General features: G+C 40.1%; 1 protein-coding gene across 2 annotated transcripts in view; it reads right to left on the bottom strand.

The window, feature by feature from the left end:
• Window positions 1-183: 183 nt before the first annotated feature.
• The window catches only part of CNDP1 (carnosine dipeptidase 1), a 40,252-nt gene continuing 30,402 nt past the window's right edge, over window positions 184-10,033 (bottom strand). The window contains exons 6-13 of one of the 2 annotated variants that reach the window (XM_067537509.1): window positions 9,718-9,806; window positions 7,888-8,088; window positions 6,605-6,689; window positions 5,183-5,343; window positions 3,219-3,383; window positions 2,845-2,986; window positions 2,192-2,339; window positions 184-897 (exon numbers count right to left, since the gene is read on the bottom strand). In XM_067537509.1, coding sequence (XP_067393610.1) covers window positions 792-897; window positions 2,192-2,339; window positions 2,845-2,986; window positions 3,219-3,383; window positions 5,183-5,343; window positions 6,605-6,689; window positions 7,888-8,088; window positions 9,718-9,806 — 1,097 coding nt within the window. In that variant the 3' untranslated portion in view covers window positions 184-791. The remainder of the gene's footprint in view (window positions 898-2,191; window positions 2,340-2,844; window positions 2,987-3,218; window positions 3,384-5,182; window positions 5,344-6,604; window positions 6,690-7,887; window positions 8,089-9,717; window positions 9,807-10,033) is intronic. The other variant, XM_067537511.1, reaches the window with a different exon arrangement.

Here is a 10,033-nt window from a genome sequence, read left to right as displayed (position 1 = left end):
CTGGTACCTTGGGCACGCCACTTTACTAACAATTCTGTCCCTTAGTTTACTCATCTATGAAATGGGTATAATACTGTTGCCCCACTGTTGAGTGGTAGCAGATGTTGGGGCCATGTAGGTCAATTTCCTATTGGAGAAGAAAACAGTGACATAGAGTCCACATATGTTCTTAGTGTAATTCCTTTTATTTACACTGTGCACTCCTCTCCTAGATCAGAGGTGGTCACAAACAGCATGCAAGCAAATACCTCCAGGGCCTGGTTCCCAGGAAACAACTCTGGCCTAAGAATTTATTCTAGTTTGAGAGTTTAAGACAGAGAGCAAACCATGAATAGGAAGGGGTAATTTAAAATTGTTGAATGCCAAGTACTTAGAAAAAGCCTTTGAAGGAGCTGTCGTAAGACAATGAATTAATATTAAAAATCTTAATTCCAGTTGAATTCCACTATTTCTGTATTTACCAATGTTTAGCCACTTTCTCCTCTCCAGGAATACATGGTCTAATCATTTGGTAATTGACAGGGGAAACTATTCAATTACAATTACATGTCAATATTCCAATAAAATAATTACATGAGTTTTCAAATCTGATCCCTTAGCAATGTTTCAGTTATTTCATCTCATGTGCATATTGGAAGCAGTGGCATGCATTTCATTTTTCAACAGCTTCAAACATGCAGTGCACTTCTAAACCTTTATTTGTACATGATTCTCCAGAGTCGTAAAGGAGGAGGTTAGACTGCTTAAGCCAAAACAGGTAGGTGTTTAGATTATTGCCTTGCCAGGACCCTTCAGTTTGTAGTCGTCATGTTGGAGGCTTCCTGTAACGGTCTGTGCAGCTTTGCAATCTCCAAGAAAAAGGCTGCAAACAGTTTTGTTCCTTGGATGTAACTGTGCCTGTGCAAAAAAAGAAAGGCAAATCAGTGTTGTTAAACAGATTGTCCAAATCAAGAGCCTGACCCTGTGAGGTGCTCCATACCTCAGTTCCTATTGGCTTCAATGAGACTTTGCCAGATTGGGCCCTACATGTAGTAGGGAGGGAAAGACAAGGAAAGAATTAAGTGCTGGGGGTTCAAGGTGCCAGATTAAAAGCCTTTGAGTTGTAAATATCCAATTTCTCCACAAGACAAATACATGGGAAATGGCAGTGCCAGCTTCGCCATACCATCTCACCAATATGCCTTATCCTGGTTCAGGTGAGAGGAGGGAAGGAAAACCACCTCTAGGGATGAGACTGGAAATCGATGTTCTGTGCCAGCTTTCTTTTCTTAGTGTCTCATAAGCATGTCATTAGTGCCAGCTATGATGGCAAATCTTTTTCTGTGAATTAACAGTATATCAGCACAGACTAACTAAGGGGTCAGGCAAAAGACATTTTCTCTCCCATCCTAAAAACACAGAGTTGTCTGGCCTTCCTTTATTTACATGGTAGGAGGATAGCAGGGAGGGATGATGGAACAACTGCATGAATTAAGGATGCTGTATCCGTTTCAACTCTGAATTTCCTGACATGCAGCAATCTGTGTATTCCAGAAAGATGATGAGAAGATTCAAATTTTTGCGTTGTGTCCTTTAAGTACTTCTGTCCATAATCTTAAAGTGTGGGTCGACTCTGAAAAGCTACTGCTGAATGTGGTACTGGGATTCCATGTTTACTGTCTCTCAATGATTTCCAGATCAAATGTGGTCAGTTTACAACAAAAAGATATTTTCTTCTAAATGCCAGACCTGCAAATACAAACCTGGGTTCTAAGAATCAAGCTGAGTTCTCCATCTCGTGCATCATCACATATTATAAAGGTTCTTCAGGCTTCATAGACCCTCGGTGACACCTACACCTAATCCCATTTGCTTCAAATTACGCCCTCAGTGAAAACTCACTGTCTGCAAGTGGAACTCATTGGAACTTAGTAGATAGGTAAAAAGGAATAGAATCCAGCTTATTCCCTTTTAGCTGTGTTTGGCTCTGTAGGACCAACACAAACAAACAGCAAAACTTTCTTTTTTGTCACTAAGGTAAGCATATGTAAGTCGGAATACCCCAAAATAGATTCTATTAGGTAAAATACATACAGCTAGGATTGCCAGTTAGAATCAGATGGGCACAGCCTAGTATGCTGGCATTGCTGTGGGTGAGTACTAGTACTTCAGTCCCTCCCCTCGTCTCTTTTGGTGCCCTTTTTTTTTTAACCTGCTTATTTTCTCATTTTGGGAATGCTCCCCAGCATCAGCTGCTCCAATGGGAAGCATCATCACACTCTTCCTTGTTATATTCTGGAACATTCTGGCGATAGGAATTGTTGAGCCATCCCGGATCATATCTGGATCTTCTCCAAAAACTGAAACACATGGAAACACAGGGCTAGAGAAGTTGTGTGCCTCTGCCCATTATTGGGGGGAGGGAGGCGCATGCCCCTGTTTTGCCCCCCTTTGTGCATGCCCCTGTATTCCACTGAAATCACATTGTATTAAGTACATCCTGATATTTCAATGGGCAGCACTGAGGTTAATTTTCCTCAGTGTGCCTGATACATAAGGCAGCAGTAAGCAGTTGATAGGAGTTACCTGCATCTAAATTCTCCCATGCACTGATGGGAGACTAGAACCATAAAACCAAACTGCAGCGAACTGCATGCATGTCACCAAATACAGACAAAGTTCATTCAATGAATCAGTACCTCCCCCCCCCCCCAAAAAAAAAAAAAATGATCTGGTTCACAGATCTAAATAATGTTCCAAACAAGAAAATAATTAATTTTAGGAAAGCTCATTTTCCTTTGTGCAAGTCACTGTTAGTGTGACATTTTAGGGTGGATGTTAAAAATAATAAAAGAAAGAACAAACCTGTTTTGATTGCCTTTTTTGCTGCCATATAAAGAGGATTATTAACATCAGCAACCCATGGCATTGCACCAATTGGCATGGACACCTTTAGTTTGTTTGGGCTGTTTCTCTTAGAGAATACATCCTCTAAATATTGTATCACCTAAAAGGAAAGCATCTTTTCATTAACAGTGTTTATACATTTCATCCTTCCACAGCAACATACCCAGAACTTGTGCACTCACAGACACACACTTTCACTCCCAGGCCCATAAACAGCCACATAGAGGACACATATGCAGTTCATTATTCTGGCTGTAAATTTTAAGTGTTGAGAGGATCTCTGAAAGGTACAGGAACTTAATTGAACAAAAGTTAAAGTTTGCCAGTATTACCTGATGTTCTACGATTGAAACGTTCATGTGAGGGACTTGCCGGATTGAAAATTTTCCTATTACTCTTGCAGGTATAACCGTTTTAATTCCTTGTTCGTGAAAAGCTCCTTCAATCCCATGGACAGAGAGAGAGGGGTAACGCCACAGGTGCATCAGTATTCCCTCCTTTATAATGCAACAAACAAAACCAAACAAAAACCATCACCATTCAAAACTCATAAAATTTATCTACTGAAAAGCTAAGTATCCTGCATGCTAAAATTTGTGCTTGATCACGCCTACAATTTGGAGCTAATTGATTTGTGATTAAAACCCATAGCCAGGTAAAGGTCTTTCTGTGTAAACACTGCTACTTCTTTTAGTCAACATTTACCTAGAGCATGGAAACATATGGAAGAGGAAAGCTATTCATGTACAACTCCAGTGACAGGAAGAGCAGACAGGTGAAAAAAAAATGGCATGGCAAGAGTGTCTTGGACGTGAAAGTGTATAATAAAAATAAACTAGGATTAGGAGTTTATTTTTGTTTTTAAAATTCTAACCAACTGATTTATGTATTGATTATTTAGCTATTTTCAATTGTCATTACTTCTAATTTTATAGAAGGATCATAAATCATGATATTCTCTCCATAAAGTATATGCTATTTGCTTATAAATATTTCAGTGATAACTTGAGTCTGCTTCTTGTTTAGAAAGTAGTAGTTGTATCTTAGGCAAATACATTCTGATGCCAACAGCAAAGGAATATATTAACCTGGAATATGATTTTTACCACGTTAACAGGGATCATTGTTATGTAGTCTCCAATCAGCTACTAAAAACCCTCAGATCTGACTGGCCACTGACCTTAGAACTGCTAGTCTACTCAGTTTACAAGGTTTTACACTATCTTCCCATACCTATTCATGCACCGGTTCAAATGATACTAAGCAGAACTGACCAGCTCTGATGGTGAAAAAGGGAAGAAAAAACTTTTAACAATTGGCATCTCAAGTCTAAACAGTGGAAAGGGTAACTGGACAGTCATCAGCAAACAATCCCATCCATTTATCTGGAGCAGATGCAAAAGACAATCTGTACCGCTTTAGTTATACTGATAAAGTTAAAGTGGCAAAAACTCTCTAGTGTGAACACAGTTATGTCAGTATAAAAGTGCTTAAAATGGTATAGCTTTTATTCCGGTTCAGGAAGTGGAATAAGCTGTACCAGTATATGGCACTTATATATTGGAATAACTGCATACACACTCAGGTTTTACATCAACATAAATATAGTGGTAATTAAAAAAAATCATATCTCTAACTGACATAGTTATACTGGTAAAACTTTCTAAGGTAGAAGTTCTTAGCTGCTGGGTTTTATTGGTATTGTTATTTTTGGGATAGTCGTTTTAAAATTCTGGCAAAAGCTTCTGGAATAAATAAAGAGGTACTTCTTTTGGTAAGCTTGTCAAACATCAAAATCTAAATTACATAAACAAATCCAGTCCCAAAACAGAAACTTTTCTGCTGCCATCCACTTTCCAAGCCTGAATACAATTTACTCTTTATGGTCTTACATAAGTGTTGTTTGTATGGAGTGATGTTGTAGCCATGTTGTCCCAGAATATTAGAAAGACCGGGTGGGTGAGGTAATGATACTAATATTAATAAAAGATATTATCTCACCCATCTTTTCATTCTAATAAGTGTTTTTGTTGGTTTTCTGTTGGGGTTTTTTTTGGTATTATTATTTTGTATTGACTATCTATATTTTAGATTACTTTTCCCTAGATGTTTGCATTTGACCAGGCCAATTTCTTTCTACTTCCTATCCAAGATTATAATTCTTTAAATTCCTTTGTTTTGTTTCCTGTGTTCACTATTGCTTGAAAAACCTTGAGTAATTTGGAGTAATCAATGAAAGAAATTAATGGGTCATTTAAACTATTTCTGCAGACCATTAATGAAGATGTTACTATACCTTAGTGTCATATAGGTACTTTTTCACACCACTATTATTTTTATGTTCCTCTAGATCAAATTCAATTGATTCATACAACTTCTTCTCCTCTTCCGTAATGGAAGCAACATCATCATAGATTCCAGGGATCAGAATACGACCTGATGTATCCACAAGGCTGTCTACAGAACAGATACCAATAGGCATAATTGGACCTTTAATTTAGAGCAGAGGTTCTCAACCATTTCCATACCGGGACCCCTCTTTTTCATATCAAGACCCGGTTGCATTTAGTCAAGTCATTCATTCCAATTTAACAATATGAAAAAGGACATGATCCCCAACCATCATACAATACTTTGACTTAAGGTATTTTCTAATTTACTAAAAAACCCATTGAGTTGCTGTTTGCTGTTCAGTCTGTCATGGAGCTAGTGGATGACATGGAAACATCATTCAGTTTATATAAGAATTAGCATATTTCAGAAGCCTTCACTAATAGCCCATCTACTCTGGACTTAAGCTGCCAATCATAATTAAGGTTCTATATTTGTTTCTTAATTAAAAGCATCCTTGACCAGCATCTGTGTATAAATGACTACTAAACATAAGAACAATCATTTGATGGGCACATTCCGAGGCCCTGTCCACACTAGGGAAATGTCTTTCTATTTCTCACGTCAGTTCAGCTGTTCCAGCACGGGTAACATTGGGAGCCAGTGTCAATAAGACTTGGCTTCAACAAGTCTAATAAACGTGCTGAAAATAGTGTCAGTAACTGGTGGGCAATCTAATCTATGGCTCCCAACATTGGTACTACTGGTGGAAATAGTGGGAAGTATTCGTATTTTAGGCAGTGCAACAGGGTGCTGAGCTGCTCACGCCAGCTCCAATTTAGGGAAGCAAATTGGAGCTGGCTGGAGAAAACCTGCACCTAATGAGAGAATGGGAGACAGCTGCCTGCCCAGTTAGCTAGGGACTGCATAAAGGGCTGACAGGAAGGAAGCCAGGGAATGGAAGCAGAGCAGTGGTTCCTCCCTCCTGGATGTAGATGCTAAGAGGCAAGCTGTGTATGGGAAAAGGTGGTGGGAGCACAACTTGTAAATAAACCTGCACCAGTGGTTACTGAACTCCAAGGTCTCTGAGTGACTTTGTGAGCACAGCAGAAGCAGAAGCAGGGCAGGTAGGGTGGCGCCCTGCTACAGACAGGAACTGAGGGGCCACATTTAACTCCAGAATAGGCCTGGAGTCAGCAAGGCACTTTAACATGTGTAACTTCAAGCACCTGAGATGTTCCACTGAAGTCAATGGGCCAACTTCACAAAAAGCCCCACACATGATCATCCAAGCTTTAGGATGCTTACACAAACCAAACGGAAACACTGAACTTTCCTCACCCATTACTAACTAGCTATGGTCTAGTAAAATGAGATGCAGTATTACCAAGCAGAGCTATTAGATCAGTCATTGGCTCATTAATAATGCCTCCAAAAGTTCCTGAATGAAGATCTGACTCACCACACTGCACCTGTGTGAAATAAAGGTAACACATTGACATGCAAAGGACACTGTTTTAATGCTTCCAAATCACTGGCTTTCCATAGGGACTCAGGTAATCTCAGTTTCATTGTTTATTTGTGGCATCTATTTAAAAAAAGAAGTACACTAGGTACTTCTAGGAAAATCTTTCTGCTGCAGTGTGGAAAACTCAAGGTCAGAAATGGTCTCAGATCTGCTTCTGGCAAGTGACAGATGGTCCAGTGGCTTTGTGGCAGAGCCGTGAGACAGACAGGTTGAGCTCCAAGCCATCTAGTAGCAGAGATGGATCATTTTTGCTGTTTTTATGGAGTCATTCTTCAGCATGGCTTGAAAGAGTTGTATTCAGGATCCTGAAATATTCACTTTTAGTCAAAATATTCATCGACTCATTTTATTCTTTTTCCAGGACTGAAGTTGATGTAGATTTTGGTGTGGTTCTCCAGGTATTAGGATGAAAGATAGGGGCAAAGAAGTAAGTATCTCCCCTCTGAATTCCTGGCTTTCTGACTCAAACTTCCAGCTAAGAAATTTATTTTCCTCTCCTCCCTATATTTCCCAGTGGCTCGTGCTGGTTGCCAAATACTTTTACACAGAGTACTACTTACTCTGGTCAGTGGCTTCAGAACCTTAGCGTGGTTTCTCCACCAACAGTCCCCACTAAGCTGTGCACTCTGCTGGCAGACAGCATGCATCGAGCAGTGCCTGCCACACAGGAGTGGGGCGGCAGCTGGGCTGGGATTGTACTTAAGCAGCTAAGCCATGCTGCTGCCTCTGCCACTGAGGCGACAACTTCTATTTTTTGTGTGCCAGCTTGATCAAAGCTCATGCGTGTGTATCTACCTGTGCTGGAAATTGCCCCTCCAGTAGCAGTGTAGATGTACCAGGGGGTGAAAGGGAGATTGGAGGAGAATGGGAGAGAAGGAGAGAGTGAAAGTGAATGTGCAATGGTGACTGAGGAGAAAGTGAGGGGGAGGGAGGGATTGGGAGAAGAGAAAAAGAGTGAAGGGAGCTGGTGAAATTAGGGGTGGAGAGCATGGGAGAGAATGTGGATGAAGGCTCTGCACTTGCAACTATTCAACTCGCACTCCGTCAGTCTGTCACTCTGCACACAAACATATTTACAGGGCCAGCGTCATCCTCCGCCTAAGGCCCAGGCCCAAATAAATCAATGCCAACTTCTCTTGTACCTCCACAAAGAAGCAGGCGTTTCCCCGAGTCCCATATGTGAGAGCTGGTTTCCTGTTGCTGAGCCAAAGGTTATCCGAAATCACAATATAATCAACATCAGAGAAAAAACGCTGTTTTTCTTCCTTAATTAATTCCTCTAGTCCGAAAGATCCTGCTTCTTCCATACCTTCAATAATGAACTTGAGGTTTACTGGCATGTCCTAAGTAAAAATCAACAAAGCCTAGGTAAGAAACCTGCATTTACAATAATTAAGAGGGCTAATATACTGGGCTATAGGAGGGCAGCCCAAGTGGGCTGTCTACTTAAATTGTCATCACTTTGGGGGCAGGGAGCATTCTTTGTTCAGTCTTTGCCAAGCACAATGAGGTCCTGGTCCATAACGAGGGCTCTTAGGCACAGGAATACAAGTAATAAATGAACACATCCCACTAGAAAGGGCAGTCCTGGAACATACAGTCTCAGGGACAACAACATTTCCTTTCCCTTATAAATTTTCTCTCTCTTCCTTATTTTCCTATTTCTTTCCTTGCTCTGTAACATACAGGCTACATCTTCACTGAGGTTTTCCTCAATATCTCCCACTGTTGCAGCTCCACCAATGCTAGCAATGGTAGGGTTGTCAGTGTAGGCCCATTGCTGGCATTTTTACCTTTTAGTTATCCAAACCTGCAGGATTAGACAATATGGTCTTAAAAATGCCAATGGGCAGTTGGTACTTCCAATTCTCTTAGCACCAGTGAAGTTGCACAGTTACTACAGCACAAGGGAGAATTTGAGAAAATCTTCAATACAAGCAAGGCCATGGAGATAACTTTCCTTAAGGGCCAGTGTGAGTTAGAAATGCACGTATGTTCTATATGAGAAAGAAAAATTAAGCTCAGCTTTCCGTTGTGATTCATTTTTAGGCTATGGAGGTTGTCTTTTAAGTTAAACAGAAAACATCACATTACATTTCTTCAGTTCGCAGATTTAACACCAGTGCAAATCTTGGACTTTAAACCGACTTACGGTATATTAGGGACAAGTTTAGCCCGAGTGTTCAGATAAACCAGAATGCTTCACCAAACAACAACAAAGAAATTAGGAATAAACTGTGCACGTATGTTGTGTAATGAACTGTACAGTTTGCGAGAGAGAGGCTGCAAGAGGATAAGCCTGATCTGCTTCACTTGGGAAAATGCCAACCTTGTTATTATTGATTTGAAAGTTGATTAGCACATTGTAGAAAAAGCAACCCTAAACCAAATCAGTTTACAACAACTGACTTGGACAGCAAATAATTTAAAATATAATTTATATATTTGCAGGCTAGCTGTTTTCCTTGCTGAGTTTCATATGCCGTTGAAAGAATATACTGTTTTGAATGAGCATTTTCTCAGGTGTTCTCATATCTTTATTCTGTCCATGGATACACACATGAATGATAGCCTGCAACCAAGAGCAGAACAGGAAGATGCAAAAACAACCATGACCAAGACTTGCTTTAAGGTCAGTTTATTTACAATTTTTAAATGCTCTCAAGCAAACCTGTCTTCCCAGGTATCAAAACCGCTTAATGCTTGCTTTTTCCTCGGTGCCTTTTATAGGGCAGGACAAGGACAGTCGCACCCTCTGCATTGTACTGAACCTGTTTAATATATAAAATGCCCAAGCACAAAATGATCTTGGGGTGGGCTTGGAAACAGCATTAAAAAAATATACTAATGTCTCCAAAATATATGGAACCTATTTGCTGGGATGAGGTTACATCTGAAATCATGAGTGTGTAAATTCACTCCTGCACAGTGCCACTGTAATAACAATAAAAATGTTCCTCATTGCTACCTACTAGTTTTAGTGCTCTGAATGCTTCCACTGCATTTATCCATGCCAGCACAGGTCCTTTGTTATCTGTTGTTCCACGCCCATAAAGATTTCCTTAAAAAAAAAAAAAAAAAAAAAAAAAAAAGCTTATATCAAACTTTGGAAGCTCAGATGCTGCTTCAGTGTAAATGGGTGAAATCTTGACTCTCCCAAAGTCAATGGCAAAACTCCCATTGATGTCAGTGGAACCAAGGTTTCACAGAAAATATTTAAGTAAAGGTGTTAGGCTTTTCCCAGTGGATTAGTGCACTCAGGCCCGCCGACAGGGGAAGGCAGGGAGG

This window comes from Emydura macquarii, unplaced genomic scaffold, assembly GCF_026122565.2.
Source record: "Emydura macquarii macquarii isolate MOO-44397 ecotype Brisbane River unplaced genomic scaffold, CSIRO-AGI_Emac_v2 contig_431, whole genome shotgun sequence".
Lineage (NCBI taxonomy): Eukaryota > Metazoa > Chordata > Testudines > Chelidae > Emydura > Emydura macquarii.
Note: the sequence above shows the minus strand (reverse complement) of the source record. Positions and strands in the feature narration are given on the sequence as shown.